Source organism: Lutzomyia longipalpis, chromosome 3 (assembly GCF_024334085.1).
Source record: "Lutzomyia longipalpis isolate SR_M1_2022 chromosome 3, ASM2433408v1".
Taxonomy (NCBI): Eukaryota; Metazoa; Arthropoda; class Insecta; order Diptera; family Psychodidae; genus Lutzomyia; species Lutzomyia longipalpis.
In genome coordinates this window covers 23,215,689-23,238,988 of record NC_074709.1, presented here as the reverse complement: position 1 = coordinate 23,238,988, position 23,300 = coordinate 23,215,689, and the positions used below count along the sequence as shown (strand labels likewise).

General features: G+C 33.8%; 3 protein-coding genes across 4 annotated transcripts; 1 reads left to right on the top strand and 2 right to left on the bottom strand.

Moving 5' to 3' along the window:
* Positions 1–2,831: 2,831 nt before the first annotated feature.
* LOC129792871 (uncharacterized) lies at positions 2,832–4,575 on the top strand. The gene has a single exon (XM_055832264.1). The coding sequence runs from the start codon at positions 3,166–3,168 to the stop codon at positions 3,652–3,654; it is 489 nt and encodes a 162-aa protein (XP_055688239.1). The 5' UTR covers positions 2,832–3,165; the 3' UTR covers positions 3,655–4,575.
* LOC129792869 (uncharacterized) lies at positions 3,706–12,991 on the bottom strand. 2 transcript variants are annotated; one of them, XM_055832263.1, is made up of 4 exons: positions 12,749–12,834; positions 10,716–10,797; positions 9,828–10,031; positions 3,706–9,183 (listed from the first exon to the last, which is right to left on the bottom strand). In XM_055832263.1, the coding sequence occupies exons 2-4, from the start codon at positions 10,779–10,781 to the stop codon at positions 8,884–8,886; spliced, it is 570 nt and encodes a 189-aa protein (XP_055688238.1). In that variant the 5' UTR covers positions 10,782–10,797; positions 12,749–12,834; the 3' UTR covers positions 3,706–8,883. The 2 variants fall into 2 exon arrangements, with proteins under 2 accessions (XP_055688238.1, XP_055688237.1); XM_055832262.1 differs by lacking the exon at positions 10,716–10,797 and having other exon boundaries at positions 12,749–12,991.
* LOC129792320 (uncharacterized) lies at positions 12,890–23,083 on the bottom strand. The gene is made up of 6 exons (XM_055831231.1): positions 23,038–23,083; positions 22,805–22,952; positions 15,767–15,930; positions 15,534–15,703; positions 15,270–15,467; positions 12,890–13,015 (listed from the first exon to the last, which is right to left on the bottom strand). Exons 1-6 carry the CDS (start codon positions 23,081–23,083, stop codon positions 12,890–12,892), a joined length of 852 nt encoding a protein of 283 aa, XP_055687206.1.
* Positions 23,084–23,300: the final 217 nt, after the last annotated feature.

Below are 23,300 nucleotides of genomic sequence, written 5' to 3'. Positions count from 1 at the left end.
ATTGAGCGGAAAAAGTAATTTTTAAGCATATTATGATCAATGGATTAACATAAAAAAGTTTATCAAATTTTAACCCTTTAAGGACTATAAAACTTGTTTAGTGATTCAACTAGTTTTATTGGATCAGTTGCTTAAAAATGATTTTTTTGTGAAAAATTCACGATTTTGCATTTTTTTCATTTTGTTGTCCTCTTTTGATCCTGTAGTACATATATAGGAATATATGTAGTATATCCTATAGTATATAGGACATATAGGCCATGTGTTGTAGAACTCTACGCAACACGTTTTTCCAATAAAACACCTGCAGTGATGTACCCTGTGGATGGCGCAAATTGTGAGAATTAGCGAAAATGTGCGAATTCTGTTTCAAGTTATGAATAATTTGAGATTGTTCTCGTGTTTCCACCGCCAAAAAAATCTTTTTCTCAATAATTCCTCACGGAGAACTTCCTTCCTTTACTATAGAATACACCTCTTCATACAAAAAAAACCTCCTTGTACATTAAATTTATGCACCTCTATGAGCGAGAAAGATTCTCCTGCTTCTCACAGAAAATCTTCGTGTCATTGAACACATAAATGTGACTTTTTTTCGCTTCTCCTCTTTCCCCAATAAATATTCAATGATTTTTTGGCAAAGTATTGAGCCACACACACGTATTCAGCCACATAAATGCTTTGACATTGGGAATGTGAATCATAAATTTAAAAGAATAACCATCTCGTCATTGCGAGCCGCAAAGAACACCGGGTGTGAAAGTTAATTTTCTTGCACATCAACCAAAGAGTAGGAAAGGGTATCTCCTGATTGACTTCTATTCTTTATTCGGCGAATGGTGAATTTTTTTCCATTAATCACACATTTTGGCGAATAATTGAATGAGGAGCTTTTTCCCATGGAATTTCATTAAGGAGCACAAAAGAGTCTTTTTGGGCCGGGCAAAACGAGTGCAAGAAACCTCTTTCGTTGAATATTTTATCGCTTTTCGCGGGAGAGACAACTTTCCCTCGATTTCGGAGAATATCGCCCGCGAGTAGAAGGCTAACTAAAAAGATCAAGAGACGTGTCTTAATTGCTAATTAACAAAAAGAGTCGGACGTCTCCTAAAGGTGTTGCGTGAATTTTCGGCATTTATGTGGGATTTTTGAGCCTATAAAATTTTAATAGAATCAAGTTTTATTGAATAAAATACATTTTAGCATTTTAATCATGCTAAGAGCATTAGAGAAAAAAAAGAAACAGCATAAATAATGAAAGCTTTTCTGTTTTGAAACTAAGAGTATGGAAGCAGAAATCTCAACTATTCAACGGTATTTGATAAAGTTTCACTGAGCTTTCTTATGGAAAACTTCATATAACTATATGTTTGTAGATAATTACGTGTCATTACAGGGAGACTTTCCCGCGCAAACTTCCCCACATTCTCCATGTAGAACTCAAATAAAAATCGATTAATTCAGGCTATGACAATCTAAGTCATATTATTCAGTTTTATTTTTAGAGTAAGTTCACAGTGCAATAATCATTAATTTTTTCATTCAATACAGACTGTCCCAATAAAACTGCTACGAAACTGCTACAAAAAAAGATAAATTAATCTGAGGCTTTTTAAATAATATTTTGATATAGTCCTAGACGGGACTCCTGCCTAATATTCAATATTTGGTATCAGAAAATCTCAAGAATTTATTAAAGTCTGGAAAAAATCAATAAATCTGAAAAAAAATAATAGAAAACTTAGAAAACTTACCATAGTCTCAAGAAATTATCTTGTTGGTTTAAGAATTTACCAAAGAGTATGAAAAATTGATTAGAAAGCCTGAAAAATTTATTAGGAAGCCTGGAAAACATTTCAAAGAGCCTAAAGAAATTATCAGAAATTTTAGAAAATTTTAAGAGTATAAAAAAATTATCAGAAAGCTTGGAAAACTTATCCAATAGCCTAAAGAATTTATCAGAACGTTTTGAAAGATTAAAGAGTCTAAAGAATTTATTTAAAAATCAGAAAAATTCATTAGAAAGTTCATAAAAACAGGGGACTTGATCAAAAGATTTCTAGAATTTAGTAATTTTTTTTGGAAGTTCAATTCAAGCGGGAACGTAGGTGCAGCTCTCTGAAGCACCCTGTATAAATGCATGGCAATTAGTTTGGTTTTCATTAAAATTGATGTGTTAGTGCACTTAAAAAAAATTCAATTATTCATGAAATATATTTTTAGCAACTTTTTTATTACTTTGTCTTCAAGAATAAACAATTACAGGTAGTCTTATACATTATGTAAGTCATATATTGTAGGCATTTCATTACGCTATACTTATAGCAAGCTTATCTAGAAAGCTCTTTAAGAATTTCTTATTATTCATCTAAAACTTTTACATTTTAATCCTAATTGCTTCTTTTATACCTCAAATATTCGGATATTTCAATGTTCATCGACCTATACTAGAGAAAGAAAAAAAAAGTCTTAATATTGAATGAAAAATAATTCTTGTATCGTGTCTTTCAGTGAGGCCAACGGCAATTTATACGACGTGAGGAAAGACATGCTGGAAGTCTCTCTCTGTGCAAGACTTTGCCGGAGGAGTTCAGTGTCTCGATGCCGCGTCGAGAGTTTCTCTTCAATCCAGACATGCCCATATTTGTTCAAGATGTTGACGTCATCCGCCATGAGCTGAGCAGCCCATTGATTGCATCCAAGGTAAGTTGAGTACAAAGTCTGTCTTTTGCATTTTGTTATGCTCTCACCCAAAAGAGCTTCCGATGGGCAATCGCGAAAGGCGCCCTCCCTGGGGGCAAACTCTGTCCCAGAATCGTGAGTCTAGAGTCACATCGGCGGGTGCTGACTTTTAAGGAATTGACCTGAGAGACTTCTCACAGGTTACACGCGATGAAGGTGATGTAGGTGTTTCGAGCCATTCTCGATCTCTCCTTCGATGCGTCATTGCTCCTACGCGCGTTTTTTTTTCGCGCCAAAATCACGCTCCAGCCTCACTCGCGGGCAGTCTTGTGGGAGAGATTTAACTATACATGCCACCTCGTAGTGCTCAATCAGTACCCGTTTGTCTCTCCACCGCTGAACTTGTGAGCTGAAAAGTGTCTGTGATTTTCCAGTTTTTTTTTAAATTTTGTGAAAAGAAAGTTTCTTAAAGAAATTAAAAAAATGCCGAGAAGACAACGTGACGACGACATCCCCATTAAGATTGGTGGATGGAATGGGAAGTTCGTGTACGAGAAGCCCAAAGTGAATGTTCCGGAAGATTCGCAAAAAACTTCCGGACATGATGATGTCACCACGACCAACCCACGTACTGGGCAACCCACAAAGCCCGTCTACGCTACTGGAAATCAATTCTATGGCTACACCACGGAACCAGAGGTACTTCCTGTCACGTGGGATGGAACTTTTGCTCCTTCAACGCAGACCTACTACCGCCCAGATCGCAATAGCTCCAACACATCCCAATTCTATGGCTTCTGCACCGAACCCGAAATTCTTCCTGTTCAGTGGAGTGGAAAATTCGAAACTGATCCCACGGATATTCGCATTAAGCCAGAACGCAATCGTTCTGATGTTCGGGACTACGCAGAAGCACGAAACTTCGTGCCCAGAGATCCAGAAGGTCACACCAATGGGCAGGAACATTCTTGAAGGAATTCTCACAACAAAAATATTCAGAAAGGAAAAAGAAAACTCTCATACTTCATAAGATCATCCATATGTAATTGATTTTAGGGATTCACCTTCTCAGATCATCTCGGGGAGTTTACATTGTTATTTACACAGCAAGTTAATTTGTCACAAAGATTTTATACACACTTAAACCTATAATGAATCAAGATCACTCCCAATTAACTCATTAACCGTGACTATTGAAAACTTGTATATGTCTTATTTGATGCCTTCGATGCAAGATTTGAGGCGTAGTTTCATGATGAAAACGTACATATATTTGCACAGCACGTGAAAATTACTTTGGCGCCAATATGGAATAAAGTGCGCATATTGGAAACTGTTTTTTTTTTTGCAAAAAAAAATTATATTGTCTTGTACATAATTCTGAATTGTTTTAATGCTTCAAAAACCTTCAAAGCTTCAAAGTTTATTCTTAAAGTTCATCAGATAAATTTCGTTTTCTTTAAAAAAGATTATTTTTCAATATAAGATTTTTTAAATGTTATGGAAAAACGTTTTCATTTCGTATCCTTCAATTTGTAAAAATGGAAAAAATAAATTTGATACATTTTACATTTTCTTGCAACTTTGTTTCTTTATCCGTATGCTCTGCAAATACATGAACAGCATGAACATCATGAAAAATCTCGTCATTGTTATTTATTTTGTAATACATTTTGAGTTTTTTTTTATCTCGTTTTCTCTTTATATACATTTTTTCATTTTTAATTATTGTTTAACAAATACAGAGGCAATTGACAAAAAACGCAAGAAAAAAAGGAATTATTACTAATTTATTTTATATTAGAAATAAAATTAATTTCTTATGTTTAAATTACATTTATGTATTGTATGTCAAATTTGAGCAAAATATATCTAACTATGGAGACACTATTATATTATGTTTTTCACTTTTTTTCATAAATTTATTTTCTCATTCATCATCCACTTTGATCCGCGAATCATTTGGGGCGGGAGGGATGATGGGGGAGTTTCCAAAAAGGAGGATTTATGTCATTTTAAATTAGACACTATCTATGATATAAATGGATATTTTTGTTACTGTTTTAATCTCCGACCATCTGTCTTTGGTGTAAAATAGAAAATTTGGAGAGAGTAAAAGGGACGGATAGCACGATAATCTCTCAATTCATCATTTTCATCCGTTTTTGTTTATTTATTTTCTTTTCAAATTGACTACATTGACATTGATTTTCTTTTTGTTAAGAAATTTGTTAAATTCTTTCTCTATGTGATAGCCAAAGGTGTTACAGACATTACATCTTATTTGTATTTTTATTCAATATTGTATTTTCCATCAGTGTGGATAATTTATTTTTCTTTCTGTAGTTGAATTTACTCTTCTTTCTGACTCAATTTAAAGGGATGAATAAATGCGATGAGGGTGAAGTCTATAAGAAGAGGATTTTTATAAAGAAATTGTAGATTTCATCTGCAACACACTTCTGGGAGCTTTACTAACATGGATTTTTTTTTATTTAAATTTATAAAACAATCATGGTCCCAATAGGATATTACATTTTCACGATTTTTCTACAAGTTTTCTTTCGTTCTTCCCACTTAATTCAATAAGAGATTCAATATTAAAGCATCCGTGGGTGATTGAAAGGATAATTCGATAGCATCGACATGGGTTTTCTTATTTAAGAGACTGCCTTGTACATATTTATAGTTTTTTCATTCCACAATTCGATAAAATTTCAATGATTTCTAGGAAAAAATAAACATAAGAATTGGAGGGAGAAACACATAAAATAGTTTTACATAATACATTTTCTCTATCAATATTTTAAGGCACACATTTTCTTCTGTCGACGATTTCTCAAGAGTGTGCTTTTTTGGTCCATTTTTATTCTTTGTCAATCAGTTGCCTCGAAGATCGTGTCTTAAAAGTTTTATTCACTTTGGAGAAATTTTACACACTATATAGATTTTTTTTTCTTAATTAAAACCATTCTGGAAAATCACCTGCCACCATGAAATTATTAGCCTATTAGGAAAGAATTTTTGCTTGGGCTAAAGTATAATTGAATTTGCATACTTTTTGGCGAGATTTGATAGTGATTTAGTAAGAGATATATTGTCGTATTTTACCAATAAATTCTTTTAAGGATTACAAATTTACTTGAATCGATTTGATAATGCATTTTGTTTAAACATTCCCCTCATTTAATAACTATTTTTTTACGTAGATTGAAATTGAATTAGAAAATTAATCCCCCAAAGGTAGGCAAATTGAAATTCCACATTAGCGCAAACAGAAGAAAATCTTACCGAATAGAATACATCTTTTACTCTGTCACAGCTTTAAAAATTCTATTACATTTATGTATATGTTTACTATATAGCAAGAATATTCTCTAAACACTATATAATATAAACATTATTTTCTCTTCTGTAAAGATTAAAAATATCCTAAATTGCTAAACACGCTATATAAAGTCAAAATTAGAGCTCTATTCCATATAATATCATGTCTTTTCCATTGTTGATGAGTATTTCTTTTTTAAAGATAAATTCACTATTTCTTTTATTTTTTATTTACACTTTGCCTCTCGATGAAATGCAATTCCTAAGAGATTGAAATTCGATTTTCATGTTTGTGTGTTTTTAAGGCAAAAATACAATTGCAACTTGATCAATTTAATGGTAGGAGTTGGTATTCTTTATTTATATATTTAACTTCATCCCAAGGATGGAGCTTTTTTGTGTTATTTGGCGATTTAATCTGACATGAGGCGAGTTCAGCTAAAAGATTTAAGCTTCAGAACCCACTGTCCGTGAGATTGAGAGATTTCGCGTGTACTTGGAACACGTCTTGGAATCTTTACCAAAAATGCAAAACTCGATCTCTCTCACAGTAATTTCTCAGAGATTTCGAAAGTACATCCACAAACGTTTTTTTACGCGGGATATTTGGAATAAAAATTCGGAACAACTCATAATATGTTCTGAATATTAAATTTCTGGTATATCTATTATTGAATAATGTTTAGTATGCCACGTATTTGGTATACCAACTAATTGACATATTGATTTGTCCATTCAATAGGCAATGTAATTACAATTCAGATGAATCATTTGATTTGGAACTTTTGGAATAAATAAATAGAGAATAAATGACACAAAAAATGCAATTTTGTCATATGACATCAATATGTAATTCCTGTGAATGTATGAATTTATGGGATTTGCAATTGGAAATGCATGTTGTTGATGCTATGATATCATATATGCAATGCGGATTAAAGTCACATTTAAATAAAACGCATTTGAATTGATGAAATTACATTTATATGCAAAAATAATGTAAATATTTCGCAGAATCGAATGATTGATCTGACCATTTGAGGAAATTTGGACATGATGACTGAATAATAACAATAACTGATTTTTTTTTCAAAATTGTTTTTCCAATGTGGAAATGCGTTAACGGAGTTTTTTAAGAGCTGGTGAATTTATTACGATTTTAAATGTTTTCTTTTTTCTTCAAGTTTTCCTTTAACCCTTTAACGTCCAACGTGAAACATAAAAACATTGAAACATGCGCTCTTTTATCGCGATTTTTATTCTATGAATTTTTTTAGAGGACTTTTCTCACTCAGAACGTCTTCTTTGACCCCTTATGCGTGAATTTGATGCATTTGTAACATGGAAAAACAATTACATTCATAAATAATTGAAAAAATAAAATGTTTCACGTTTGGGTCAGCGTATGACCCAAAAAACCTTAAAGGGTTAACTTGGTTTTTCAGTGTTGATTACATTTGAAGACTAATTATTGAAGTTTAAGAAAATTTCTTTTCACCATCTCTCATCTTTTGGTTTTCCGACATTTCCACAGAACTGCAAGAGTAAGTTTATCTCAGGATCTGTGAAAATATGTAATTTTTTGGTATTTTTGACATATTTTCACTTTTCTCAGCCCTTGAATGGAAATTAAAAATTCTGTCCCACTAAAGTCTGCATTTGTATTTCCTCTTTTATTTGCTTTTTACGCGATAAAAATCCATCCAGTAGATCCTGAGTAAAACCTACTTTTGCAGTTTTGTGGAAAATTCGGAAAACCACAAGATAGCGTCGTACGTGAAATGATGAAAAATAATTTTTTTACTCCTTAATAATTAGTCTTCAAATGTAATCGAAATCGGAAAATCAGGTTTAAGAAAAACTGGAAGAAAATGAAAACGTGTCAAGATCATCAACTCTTATGAGACCCCCCTTAAATTCACGTTTTGACTGAAAAATATCCTTCAAAAGCATCATTTGCTTCTCTGTTCCAACAAAAAGGAGATTTTATAAATTAATCCTGAGATTATATACTAATTATAGGTAACCATCTACTGGCTACATTTCAAAAATTCCTTTTTATGTAGTTTTCCGAGTTATCTCAGTTCTTCTGATTCTTCTACTCTACCGTCTCTCTACCTCCTATTCCTTCTTGCAATATTAATTTCAATTGCAAATTAAATTATGTACCTATATAACATAGTTTCCGGGAGTTTTAACAGCTAATTTATTCTGCTGCAAATGTATTAAATTACCTATACTTGCTTTTGAATGAGGAAAACTTTCCTTTCTATTTGTTCTTGCGTGAATTTAACCAACCATAAGGAAAGCAAGAGAAAAGGAAAGTGAAAAAGAAAACATTGATTGGATGCTTTGAAGCGTGAATACCCATAAGGAGATCAGTTCAATATCTCCACACTATTCACGTTTTCCCGGTGACCACCATTCCCATCCTCCCAAAAATCCTTCTTCTTGCACAATTGAAAAGCAAGCCGACTATATCATGGAAAAGGTCATACTGCAATGCAAATTGAATAAGATACACTTATATACATTAATTCCCAAAATAACTTTCAGAGTTGAGAACTTTATGATATTGAGAATAATATTTCAGAGCAGAGTGAAATACATCTTCCCACTTCCTACCTCCAGTATCCCGCTTTTAGTTCCACCGCCTGGGTTATTAGCTTACAAGTATTCTCTTTTAGCCAATCTCGCGCTACAAACTTAATATGCTGCATATAGTACAAACTTGGTGGTCCGGTGTGAATATTTAGATGAATTTTGGGGTCAGGTGTTGTGGAGTATTTCTTGCCAAAATCAGCCGGATGAGTTCAGGCAGAAGGAGAAGGGAAAAAAAAGAAAGCACAAAGAGGAAAATTGGCGATGTGTACCCTAGAGGAATTCCCCGTGTGGCGGCGATGGTCCTGATATGGAGAGCGTGGGGAGATTCGTGACTTTTTGACGCACCGCCTGTGTCATGGGGGTTGCTGATGCCTCACTGGTCGTTGTGGTTGTGAATTCCCCACTGATTGAGGGAACCGCAGTTACGGAAACGACCACGGATGCGGCAGCGTCGTCGGTTTTATCCTGGCTATCGGGGTTGTAGCACTCCACAAGTTCGAATGTTTCATTGATGGTATTCTCTTGCTCCCGAATGCTGGAATTCCAATTGTGGTGTTCCGACAATCGACGCTGTGAGGTGTGAGAAAGGTATATTTTTAGGTTTTAACAATATTCACAATGGAGGCGGTAATTTGTAATTTGTACAACGCCCATTTAAGAGACAAAAGGGTGATTCATTGTGTTGGAAATTAACGGAAATAATTTGTGGCTTTCCTTGGATCTAATGGGAAAATTGGTGGGACATTGAAGTGCAATTTGTAGGTGAAATTGTCAATGAAATTATTTTATTGTAATAGAGTTAAATGGTTAAAAATATAATTTCCAATTAATTCTTAATTGAAATTTAATTAAATGTCGATTAAAGGCGTAGGTAGGAAATCCATTTTTGAGGAGATTCTTAGAAAACAAGTTGATATTTTTCATTTAAATTTAAAAGACGTTTAAAATAGATTAAGAAGAGCGAAACAAGAGTTGAGATTTATGGAAATTGAGGAAAATAAACCACGTAAAAAATGTTGTGTTTAAACTAATAGCTTAATAGTTTAACGTTTTTCTAACAGTTGACGTTTCGTTTTTAAAGTTTGCAATTTAAATTAAGTTCTATTTGAAGGCGGGGCTAGGTGTAAGGTATAATTGAATTGAGTATTGGACACTGTCAATTATGTTTCTAAACTTTTAAGTTCTTTTCTCATAATATTAGTAATAAAACTTACCCTCTGATCAGCGGAAGTAATGTTCTCTGCACTGCGAGCCTTTCGACATAGAACGCTCTGCGATCCGTAGCGTCTCAGGAATTCAATGGAATCGAACCCCTTTCCTTCGGACGATACAAAAATCGCCGAATTAATTCTGCTTCTCGTGCACCGATCCTCAATCACCATTGATTGCTCCTCTGGCCAATTTTGCCGGAAATACGACTGAAATTAGTATTAGATTGACGATTAATTTCGATCATTCCCTCCTGTATTCACAAGTTTGTCTCACGGTGTGAGATCTTTTTTTTCTTTATAGTGAAATTGTGAACTAATATTTCCATTGCAGAAGCAGATAATTCTTTTTGTATAAAAATAATTCAAAACAAAAAAAGAAACTTTTGATTATTTAATAAGAAATTCAAAGTGGTTGATACAGCACAGTGAGAAATTTTAGTCATCTTCCATGTGAACACCATCCAATTCTCGTCTCGCAGCAACTTTCTCGCTTTTATAATTGAATTTATAACAGAAGCTTTTGGGTGCTAACATCTTCAACTCGTGTACACATAGTAATTAATTGTTTGTACAGAATTTCGTGAGTTAAGTTGTGGTGCAAATTTAAATTACATTATCCATATTTAGCAAGAGTCTTTTCTCCTGCTTGTGCTTGTAGCATTGTGAACTGATTTTTTTGTTTTGTACAGAATGTTCCTTGATGACCTTTTTTCTATATATAGCATAAAAAATGTATGTAGGACAATTTCTCTAGAAGAAATTTACACAGAAAAAATGAAACTACATAACACTCCCTAATATAAGCGATTGTTTTGTTTGCTAAAAAAATGCTCTGATGATGTGAGTTTGATTATATAGAGATAATTTGTACAAGAAAAAGTTTTTAATTACTTTGTCTGTCTTTTCGCTAACATCTTCACATATTCTATACGTTGCAGTTGGATTTTTAACCATCATTGAGTTTTTATTCTACCTATAAATCATAAAGTATTATTCTTACTTTTAGCACATTACATGTTTCATGTTTATATAAAATGCTTGTATGCAATGCTTCTCTTTTATCTCACACATAATGCCATGAGCAGGAATTGTTTACAGGAGGAGAGAATCCTCCGCGCGTCCCCAGGGGGTGAATAACATTTACAATTGTGCGCGCATCAAATTAATCCCGCCGTGTATTTCGCGTTCAGCACATAATACCATAAATCCACTTGTAAAGTATCTCTCTTAAAGGATGCAGCTGGGATGATTTATACCAAGAAATATTACCACTTAATGGTCATGGTGTCGCTTTATTTATTTTTTTCTTCATTTAATGTACGTACATAATGTACAAGAAGAACGTCGTAAAAATCATCAGGAGGAAAAATGAAAAGTGAAATCAATACCTTCTTTTCACGTGATGGGGAGGGTGTCGTGAAGACAAGTTTTTTTTTCTTTGCTGTACAATAAGAAATCATCTTGAAAATTTCAAATTGATTTTTATCAAGGATATTGATTTCATTTTATCGCGTTTTTATTTACTTTGATAGGTTAGGAATACCAAAAAAAAATTGAGGAAATTGCCTTTAAATTCACAGGGTGGGAGGACTTTTCCCAAGAAGCTTTAATTAAAGCAATTTTCATGAATTTAAGATTTTATTTTAACCACTCAATATTGACGAAAATTTAACCCTCTGTACGCCATGAGAATAATAAATAACGTAATAAAAAAATTACATTTTTCTATGTTCACGTTGACGTCAAAGGGTTAAAGAAATCACTAAAAAAATCCTTTCAAAAACTAATTTTTTACTCAAAATAATAAAAGTTTGCTTAGAATGTACCAATAAGTAAAAAACAAACTCATTTGACCGCACGAATTCTCTCAATTCGTGGAAAAAATGTCTGAAATCATTAACCCTCCCCATGGCGAGCATGAATGTTATGCTCACAGCGTACAGATAGTGAGAGATCACAAATTAAATTTTGTAAGCAATTTATCCAACGGCGAACCCTTCTTAGGTCAGGAGAAAAGCAAAAGCACTTAATTTCCTAATATCTTGACTTCTACTATCAACTTCTTAAGAAAACACGTAGGTGCATAATAAATCTCTCACTAAAGTAATAACTGAAAGCTTTAATTGTTTAGCATAAGAGCAAAAAATGTAAGTGCTTTTGCTATGAAATGTTCGCGCAATTAGCTTTAATATTAAGGATATTGCAGTAAAGAGTGGTTAAATCAAAGTTTTTTTCTAAGAAGAATTAATCGGATCCTCTCTCTGAACTCCATATTTGAGTTAAAAGCTCTTGATAAATTGTTTCATACAGTTTTCATTCCATTTTATCCGAAAAAACACACCCTGTGATTCCTCAAAATTTTACAAAACAAACTCTTCATCCCTCGAGCAATTTGACTACTGTTAAATGAATCATCCACCGGGATTTTATGGATTTTTACGTCATCCGCAGGATACTTTCATAAAAAAAACAGTGTTTTTGCTGTTTTTTTTTAAGCATTTATCGTCATGTTATTCGCCCCTTGGACATTTTCTCTACGTCGCAGCTTTTCCATTATCATGGGAAAGGGATGTTTTTATGATTACAGAGTAGTTTGGTAGATTGCACCAGACTAGACAAATGCGAATGGGAAATGCTTCAAGTATATAGAGGAGGACTGCGATGAGATACTTCATCCAAACGGAAATGGGTTTTGATGTAGGAAAACGTCCCTAAGAGCAATCCTCTGTACATTACGGGGGTAAATATGAGGATAGACTTAATGGGGGGAATGGGATATTATGATGTGGGCGATGAGGGTAGTTTTTTCTTGCCTATATGATAAATTCTGCTAGTTTTTTTGTAACTTGGGTGATGGCATAAAAACACACAACAAGAGAGGTGACGATGATTTGTGGGTGCATGACTTGTCTCAGCTCACTTACGCGCAATTCAACATCTTCATCAATGCCCACCGGCTGCTCCCGCGAGCACCTGGAGCGCGAGTAGCGCTGCTGCCGGAACTTGCGTATGCGCTGCTGCTGCGTGAGGTGCCTGGAGTGCTGACTGCCGGATAACTCCATGTGCTAGCTCTCTGTATCCGCGCGGTGCAGGAGGGCGAACTGGCAGCCGCAGTCGCGGGAATCCCGCGAACGTCGCGGGCAGTGGAAACATCGGTCCAGGAGGCCGCAGCCCTCGCACCGCGGCAGGAACTTCAGGAAAACCAGTGGTTCATTTTACACAACTAAATTAACCGCCAGAAAAATGCTACCAAAACAGGCTACATGCCGCGCTAGGACAACTGCACGCTACTTTTTTTTCTCTCTCCTAATTTACATCCATCACCAATCTCCATACAACTTCGCCTACACATCACAAACCTCCATTCTCAGGAATATTTTTTGGGGGAAATTTTTTTCTTGCAACTTCTTCCTGTCCACAACTTCTCTCGCATACCTAGAAGGGCTCCATTCTGGCATTTTGATTGAATTTGAACATGGGAAAAAAAATCTTACAGGCAAAAAAGTAGTTTGTGTAGAAAAACGTTCAATTGAGAGAGAGAGATAAAAAAAGATCAAAAATGTCTTACAAACTTCTATCAAAGAAACTTTTTGTTGCTCATCAAAAGAAAAAACATTCTCAAGCCAAACGATAAAAGCAAAAAGAAAAAGTTTTCGGGAAAATGTAGAGGAGAAGCTTAAATTCTGTGGGGGGAAACTTTGCACGACTTTTTGCTGCCATTTTTCTCCCACATGACGCACCCAGACAGTTTGTGAAGGCAGAATTATCCGATGGGAAAGGTTAAACCATTATAATCCGGGGAAATTAAAAGGGAATCCAATATCCGTGGAAGATGCACGCTTAAGAATGTTTCTTCGCACCAAAAAGCTCATGCGCTTAATGCATTTCAGCAAGAAAAGCTTTCAAAATAGGGATGAAAGGTGCATTAATTAAAAGTTTCATGACTTGGAAAAGTTATCCAACATTGAAAGAGAAAAATTCAAAAACAAAGATAGTTAACATTTTATATCAGAGCTTTCTGAATATGTTAAATAAAATAACTTAATTTTATTATATAGCTGTTCATCTCTCATTAAATATAATGTTGAATTTGTATAGGACGTAATAAAACACAAACATAACGTTGAGCTCTATAGCAAGTCCTGAAAGGGAGCTAAAGACGTGAACGGAGTAAAAAATTAACACTAATTACGGAAAAAAAATGGATTGCTAGTAGAGATGATTCTAAATTTTTAAATTTTGCTATTTCAATATTTTAAAAATTTCGATAGTTTAACATGGTCTACAATTTAATGAATAATAAGACTAATAAATCAATAATCTATACCTAGGTTAATTAAATCCTTTTTAATACCAAATTGAACGCATGCAAAAACTGAATCAACTGTTTTAATCTTTATCAATATTGAATCATATTTAATTTTTAATATTAACACGCATTCGTTGAACAGAAATGAAATAAATAAATTCTATTGAAAAAAAAATAAAGGAGTTTACCCGATTTTGTATGGAAAACCTATCATTAAGGAAACAATCACGATACGCGTGTTCTTATAAAAAATATTTTGTAAAAAAATTGTAAGAAACCGTCAAAAAGACTTCCAATTTTCTATTGGAATCACCTGGGAAAACCCGGCAAATATTTTTAAAAAAATGCAAACAATGACGTCACTATTGAGTTGTTTTGTTGGCATTGTATGTAATGCGTATTCCGATTATTTCCCCGTACACATAAGTGGTTTTCCCTTATAAGAACGAATAAACTCCTTTGACAAAATATTATCAACTTCAACTATATAATAAGAACACGTAGGAATTGTGAACCATTTCAAATAATTAATTTTTGAAGCTTTTTACTGCTATAACATGAACTTTACCATTTGGAAATGACAAAAACAATTCTAGAAATGAAAGAATTTTAGAGATAACAATTTGAACAAACAAGTAGAAATTATCGTGACAAATTGACATTAAAGCATATTGGAGGAAATTTAGATAAAAGTGGGCAGAGTCTCTCCCACGTGTCTCATATAAATCAGGTCAGTGACATTTACTTAAGAAAATACGACAAACTTTGAGAAAAAAATTATTAAATAATACTAACTAATAATTCGTCGCACGCAATTGGCTATCATCAATTTTATTTTTCATGTAAATTATGTCCTATCAACAGTCCATCATTCATTTGGAATAATTGTAATTATGGTTAATTTGTGGTAGATTTTGACTATATGATATTAAAAAAAAATCATTAACTTAACGCATTTCATGATTTAGTTAAAAGGCTTTTTCGTTATTATAAAAATTAAGTACTGGCTTCCCCTCTCTCTCTCTCAATTAATCAAAAGGAAATTGTTGGGTTTTCAAAAGTTAGATTTAGCTTAGAATGGAGCCCCAATTAATGCTATAGTAGAGGAATAGAGGGCATGGAATAAATGGACAAACCTGATGCGAATGTTGTCCGTTGCAGGCACCTGAAGAGCAAACACCTGTTCCAGGTACCTTAAGTCCTTGTTCCTGCTTATAGTCGGGCTGATATGGAAGTAGCATACGAATCTTGCCCCAGCGATTGAAGAATAGGGCAATTGCCCCGGCCCATACAAATAGCACCAACACAACTATGCCCACCTCTACACCTCGAATCTACGGGAAAATTTCCAAACCATAGAAACTAGGAAGAAAAAAACAGAAAACTAATAATTTTCTTACCGTTGGAAGTTCTCTTGTGGTTGAATTGTTAGTCAAATTGCCGTAGTCATCGTAGGTCCCAAGTATCGGGTAATTGGCGTCGGGTAAATGGGATGACATTGGCGGACCTACCCCGTTAAAGGAGCCAGCCATGGAGCCAGGTCCTTGGTGTGCCGAAGACCTTGGTGGTTCTGCAGAATAAATTTTCCATTTAAGAAAAAAGAAAATTTTCTTAAAATCTCATTCTATCTCACCCAATGTGCGAAATACTATCGGACGACTCCGGTACTTCTTTCCGTTGAAGAGAGCCGCAACAGTAAGTTGATACTGCGTGTTAGGCAGCAAATTGATGAGTGTGACTGCTTCACTGTTGCCCGCGACTTCGGCCACAACCCTGTAACTTGATATAATGGCCTTTCTGTTATATTCCCCCTTTTGACATCACAAAAATTGTAATTATCCTTCCACAGCGCTATCGCGATGGTATTTCATTTTGAATTTATAGATAGTCGTGGGCGTATTCCAATTCTGGCTGTTTTGAATGTTTTCCTTTAGTTTTTTTTTAATACTATGTAATAGAGGATTTGAAGAGTCTGATCTTTGTCAATGAATTTGACTAAATTGCGAAGATTTGGGTAAAAAGGAAAGTAATGACGTCATTCCTGTGATTTTTACTTCTTTGAATGCTTGAAGCATTTGCATAGTAATGCTTCTTTAGTGAGTTTTAAGAAGGTATTTTTATGCTTCCTCTATAAAAGAAACAAAAAGTACATTAGTGACGTCTCTTATTGCATTTTCAAGTGAATATTTAATGTATTTTTACAACTGATCTCAGTGGAAAATTGAAAAATCTTTTTGACGATTTAAGCGATTTTTTTTAGTTTATAAATGAACGGGTAAAATCCTTTAATATTTAAATGGAAACTAATAAATTTGTAGGTAATAAAAATCTCCGAAAGTGACTGTTTGAATGGGATATAAAAATAAAATATATTCAAGGAAGTTTTATTCAAAATAGGCTGAAACAAAGAACATACACATTCGGTTTTAGAACACAATCCCCTAAAAATCCTCCAAAGAAGAAAATATATTATCAAGATTTATTGATTATGAAGAATTATAGAGAATGGCATGAATATTTTATCTTTCCCTAAAGCACCACTACATTATATATTTTGTAGGTATATAACGTAGATATCATCCAATTTAAAAACCCATCTGAATGATTCCCATTGATTCCTATCGTTTCCGACAATTTCCGATGCGATGGCTAATCAAAAGGAAGCAGGATACAAAATGAACGGGAGGGAATTCACCAATGGAGTGGACAGCTTGTGAAAATTTCCTTTCAGCATTTCCAAATGCCAAATTGAATTTAATTCACAACAAACTGATAATTTCACTGCATTCTACCACAAACAAATCGATTATGGCACATTATTCGCTATTCAAGCTTTGGGGTGGATGGATATTGAGAGTAAAACTGATTTTATGATCCGCAATAGATGGAATGACCACATATGATGCTACAGAACATAGCTTTTATTTAAGTTTGCTTTTTTTCTCACATTTTCTATGTCTTGTTTTCTTAAGAGACTGCCCGGGGTGAACTTGACACGAGCCCTCAATTACCAAAAGTACCACCGAAAGAGCTAAAAGTCGGCCCTTTTATATCAACTTCAATACGATAGATGACTATTTTATACGCACGTGTTGACACACCACGAAAAAAACGCGAGTAATTCCAATGTTTCATCCAATTTTTAAAGCACAATAAATAAGTGCTCACTTGTGTACCATTTATGCTAGATTGCTACGTACGAGCAAGGATCGAGAGACGAAATGGTGTACATATAGTTGACTTTAACGATTGTCATGGTGTTTTTCCACCTACAGGGTGCGGCAAACATTCACGGAGGTGGGGTATCAGAAAATAACTTTATCATTCTGCATACAGCATGTTCCAACAAACTGCGAAAATCCCCGTGAAAATTGAAAAAAATATCATCTTTACGTGCTACGATAAATCTTTTCTTGTTTCAGTATATTAATAGCAAGAGAAAGTTCAAGTTTTGAGATAGCATAATGCAAATATTTAATACCTGGTCGTAACTTTTTTTTTAATTAAATTTAATTGCTATTTAGAGATTTGTGTAACCTATATATTTATGAATAAATTTAATTTATGTGCTGCTATACAAAAGGACTATTGTTCTTGTGAGCTAATATGTTAATAGAGTTAATCTTCTGGGTCTGATCCTAAAATTCAATAATAGAAAATTATTTTCTTCCTTGTTCTAACAAGGTAAACTTCCTGCTTCCTTTCTCTGGTGTTTGCCAATGTAACTCTGTTAAAACTTTAAGGAACATTGGCATACACTGACAGAGTCAAACGTGAAACGTTATACTTTGTGGAATTTAAATTAATTTGTAATTATTTTTAAGTCAGAAATACATTAAGTTTACGTAGAAGAACTCAAGAAAACATTTAACCGAGAAATGCCCAATGAGAACAATATGTAGAATATATCTCGTGATAGAAAGATCATAATGTTTCATGCTGGACTGAAACATTAATGTTTTAATCCTTTTACTTTTAATTATGATGTCGTTAATACACTTAAAAGATTTTTATTTATGAAAATGTTTCCTTTGACCTTTTCTATATAAATTAGAATAAATTCAGAAACAATAAAATGGTTCAAATTTTGGTCTGGGTATGTCCTAACCTTATGGTCCTTAAATGTTTAACAATTGAAGAAAATAGCAAATTGTTTAACGTAATTTTGTATTCTTCGTTTATTTTTTGGGATCATCTGAATTTTCTTATTTTCTTCCTTTTTGTTAATTTTATAATTCCCCATTAATCATCTTATTTCGGGAAATAATTCCCTTATTACCATGAAACAGAGTGCAAAATCTCATTCTTGCATGACTTCTTCTGATTATTTTAATTGAACTTGAACTTTCCAAAATGAATTATTCCGATATTATAATCCGAATATGCATGCGAACATGGTACAGTGCTATATTTAAACATATAGCAAAAGTTTTAAGCTCACAATTTTGTTTTAAAATAGATTATATCAAAATCCGTTGGAAAATATTATAAATTGTCTCGATTTTCTGTATTTTCTTCCTTTTCCTTTTCAAATTTTCAAATCACAGAACGAGATTGAGGGATTTTATCCGAAATCTCTCAAAGGACGAAAGGATAGGTATAGCTTAATGGGACTTCCGATGCCATACTCTTTAGTATGACCATCGATTACTTTTAGTTTATAACTCATCCGATTTAATTTAGATCCTATTACGGCGACGTCATCCTTGCTTTCTCTATTTGTCCTTTTTGTATGTACATAATCTTCCTGCTAAAAATAATACTTCAATGGTATAATCGTGTATATAATCCTCTGTTCTCGCATTTCGCGAGTTTTTTTTCATCATCCTGTGTTTTGTGTTTGTATTGTAATTACAGAACAAATTCTCCTCAATAAATATTCTCCCATGAAGAACGCATACACTTTACATAGTCCTAGCGCCCCTTGCATCCCTCTCTGTGCTTTTTTTTTCTATCACCCCCCTCGTGGTATACGTGGGCAATTGATTGGCTCACCAGAAGTGGTCAAATCGATACACAAAGGAAGAGAGAGGCCTTTAGGAAGGAGACTCAATTCCATTTCATTTCCACATCACTGATTTATTGAATGGATCAAAAATTGAGGAGATTCTCCATTGCTCACGGTACACTGAGGAGATGCCCCAAAAAAAAGCCCTCCGAAATTGCACTGTAAGAGGGTCTATTTATAAAAATCAATTTAATAGTTGCCCAAAAATTCACAAGAAAATCACCCCCTAAGCCCACAGCACCACCGGAAAGCTCGTGGGGGCAACTTTCACATTTGATTTTCCCGTGAATACGATGTCTCACAGAAATGTATAACATTTTCTAATGCTATTTTAAAACGTCTCAATGATTTATGGGAAGTTGCCGAATTTTTCTTCTCGTCCTCGCGAGACAGAAGAAAAAAAACACTCACCGGAACGAATGAAAAATGCAACTCCTGGCAGATTGATTCGGATACCTGACTGAACTCTTTCGCTTCCTATTTCCGTCTAACGAGCCCCGTCACGAGTTGGACGGAAAATCTTGAGGAGAGAGACCGAAGAGAAAGACATATAATAAATGTATACATATAATGTGGGTTGTGTCTATAGTGCTTGCCTTGCATGTAATTTTTAAGGACATGCCGAGAGGACACAACGGAACCCCCACATCGACCACTTACGGCACCCCATGCTCTATCCCCTTACTCTTCTTCTAATTCCATCCGGTCGAGGACTTTCTCTATATTTCTTCCTCCCCTCCCCCCACTCAAGGCGACATCTTCACCGCAATTCAATTGAAAATCATATAAAAGCAACCCCCTCACACGGTAACCAATATCCAAGCAATTTGATTTGCTTAAAATGAAGCATTTTATGCAATTTATTGAATTATGCATCCACCCCCATTCTCTCCTTTGTTGTGAACCAATACAATTGGAACAATATAATCGATTTTCTCTTCGGATACATTTGAATGAAGTTAATGGGAGAGACGGAGGCTCTTGACTCCACATCCTTTGTGCGAACGTGCTGCAGGATGAAAGTCGTAAAACAGATTTGACGGAATAAAAAAGTTTTGCTTTGACACAGCAGTGTGACAAAGTTAAAGGAACTTTTTTATTATCACCATGAGCTTATAAAAGCAGATGCGGGTGCCTGGTGAGGTTTTTTTTTTGCAACACGAACTCTTTTCTCGGGTCATTTGCGGATTTTTATGCATCAACAGATTGCAAATTTTATTAATTTTTTTTCGTAAAAGGTTTTGTTGTAGTTAATTGATATTTATGTTTTTGTTTTGAATATTTTTGGGGAGCTTTTTACAACTTTTTGTCCTTTTTTTGCTACATACGGTAAAAAAGAAAAACATGATGCATTTTCAATGTTGCAGCATGCATTCAATCACACTGAAATAATATTTACAATTTGTTATTATTAAATTATTTAAAATTACATTGGTTTATGTAATTAAATCAAATTGTTTTTAAAATAAATTAAATTTTTAATTGCTCTTTTATGAGGTTCTTGACTGACGAAAAATTATGTCCTTTATCAAAACATTTTATTAATCCGAAGATTGACACACATTAGAGAGTTTTTAGAACATTTTTGTTATTAATTTAAAATGTGTTAAAAATTATTTAAAAAACAATTTAAAACGCCGAGATTTATTAAAATTGAAATTACTTATAATCTTAATTAACCACTTTTGCATTCAAATTAGTACATTTTTCACGTCTTTTGTATATAATTCCAAAGTTTGAGAACTTCTTGTGATAAATATTAGTAAAAAAAATCACCTTTCAAGACAATTTTAAAGTCAGACCTTGCGAAAATATCTAAAGAAAATTCCCGGAAATGCCCAAGTTAGGAACATCTACCAAATTGTCGCTTAAGAAGATAATTAAAAGTATCTCAAAGAAGATATTTATATTTTTCTTATTCTACTAATTCTTAGAATACGTGTTTTCCGTTAAATAGAAACCTTGAGAGACAAAAGATGCCAATTCAGAGAACTTATGGAGTATCCTTCAAATAGCATCTGGTTTTATTTAGCTGAAGGACTTTCTCCTTCTCTCTATTCACAATAAATGTGATTCCAAGAAAAAAAAACCTCTTCAAATAATCCTATTCCGGAAAGCTACAAAAAATAGCACAATCTTAATGAAAACAAAAAAAAATTATCAACATTAGAATACTTAAAAAATTTTAAGAAAATCACAACGGCTAAAAAATAAAATCAGTGTTCGATGGTTGGATGTTTTTATTTTCTTGGAATTTCATCTTAAAATTTCCCTTAAATCTCAATCTTTTGTTAACCCCATCATTTTTTTTGGTATGCCTATATGAAATGTTTGTCCTCATAATTTTTCCATTCAGCTTGTAAAGCACCCTTTTCCTTCATTTTTTCCCATCATGTTATCCTCCACCCTCCAAAGCCAAAAGCTTCTTATATTCCTGCATTTTTTATACTACATCCCCCGCCGCTATTTATTGATATTTCCCCCTTACTCTCTCACGAGACAGTAACAGAATATTTGTGTTGGTGAAATTTTCCTCCTGAAATATTTCCACGAAGGAATGCGAAGAGAAAAAATCACTCTATCCGCCGTAAATCAAAATTTATTCCTTCTCATGTCGCTTTTATACTGCATTTTGATGAGTTCTCAGGCAGCTTATTAAATTTTATGTTATACAGCAAAATTGACGTCAATTGGGAGGTAATTGGAAAGGAATGTTCCTCTTCAGCACTGTGCCTTTCATTCCTAATTTACTCATAAGATGGTGTCGACTTGGTTTATCCCCATTCGTATAGATTATCTCATGAGGATATCCACTTTCAATAAGGGTATAGAGTTTTGTTATATATAAAGTTCTTGTGGCTTTACCCCAAAATCTCTCAAGTCAAAAGATTTTATCACAAAAGGGCCCCTGTAAATTGTGGCATTTTATGAAGGCATCTGATGGAATTTTCTGCTAAAATGGGAAAGAAGGGTGGTTGAGGTTTTTTTCTCCCAAAAATATTTTGCCCAAGGTTGATTGATGGTTCAAAAACCACCAAAAAACGTCTCATCGTAATATGTTTGTGATGTTTTTCTCCATTTTTATTTACACTTTGTTCTAAATTCATCATAATTTTGATTTTGAGCGAATTATGGCGAATATTTGTTCCTTCAGCATAGAGAAAGTTTCATGTTTACGATTATAAGAATATTTTGGTTGATCTGATTTAACTTGTATGCTGTGCAAATGCCATGGGTGATTAATTACATACATTTTCCGCTGGTCACGAGAAAAAGCTCTAAAAATTAGCATATCAAAAAATAAATCTGATTTGGAATTTAAAAAAAAATATTCGCTTGAAGGTATCATAAAAAAGCTCCTAAAAGTTTGATTTATTTCAATAGTTTGGAATAAATTAATGCAAGAAAAATAACGTTTAATTCGCAAACTTTTAGTTTTATCGAAGGTTCTTCATAAAATATATAAATTCATGGTCTTTATGTAATATATCTATTACTTCGTAATGGAATCATTGAATTTTTATTACCTATATCGTCTAGTAAAGTAACTAATGAATGGTTTTTTCGTCTTGTTTTGATATCCTTAAAGGATTGTGTTCATAATTTATTATTTAACCCTAAAGGAGAACATGTAATAAATATAGATGAGAAGGAAGAATTTACCTGGCATCCGTTGGTTTATATGTAACATCGTATTTCTGAATTGGTTTGGAGCTGTTATAGTTGAGCGATGTTTGCCAGGAGACACGAACTGAAGTTGGATTGAGGAAGGTCACCGTGATATTTTCGGGAGCAAATGATGCAAAGGAACCTTGAATGGGGGGAAATAGATTGGGGAATTACAAATTAGTACAAAAATGCCTCCTCCGGGCCATCAATGGCATTTTTTGACGCACCAACAAGAACGACATAGACTGCAAGAAGTGTGGCCAGAACGAGCATCGCGGTGGCCTCTAAGTGGAGACTCTTGAGAAATGGTACAACCAAATCATCTGTCCCTGATCCCTGGGGCAGGATGTGGGCCACAAAGTAATCCGCAAAAAAGCTCGAATCCTCGTGAGACGACGCACTGTAGATAGTTCTTTTACACGAATAGTTGACCTGATATTTTCACCATTTGCATTAAAAATTCAATGCAATCGATTGTGGGGGGTGGTTT

Bases quoted from the DNA above. Each gene is read 5' to 3' on its own strand.
- LOC129792871 (XM_055832264.1), top strand. From the start codon at position 3,166: ATGCCGAGAAGACAACGTGACGACGACATCCCCATTAAGATTGGTGGA.
- LOC129792869 (XM_055832262.1), bottom strand. From the start codon at position 12,886: ATGGAGTTATCCGGCAGTCAGCACTCCAGGCACCTCACGCAGCAGCAG. The intron at 10,032-12,748 runs GTAAGTGAGCTG...TACTAATTTCAG, and splicing joins ATGAAGATGTTGAATTGCGC to TCGTATTTCCGGCAAAATTG. The intron at 9,184-9,827 runs GTAAGTTTTATT...CACACCTCACAG, and splicing joins TTACTTCCGCTGATCAGAGG to CGTCGATTGTCGGAACACCA.
- LOC129792320 (XM_055831231.1), bottom strand. From the start codon at position 23,083: ATGCTCGTTCTGGCCACACTTCTTGCAGTCTATGTCGTTCTTGTTG. The intron at 15,704-15,766 runs GTGAGATAGAAT...TTTATTCTGCAG, and splicing joins GATAGTATTTCGCACATTGG to AACCACCAAGGTCTTCGGCA. The intron at 15,468-15,533 runs GTAAGAAAATTA...ATTTTCCCGTAG, and splicing joins CCACAAGAGAACTTCCAACG to ATTCGAGGTGTAGAGGTGGG.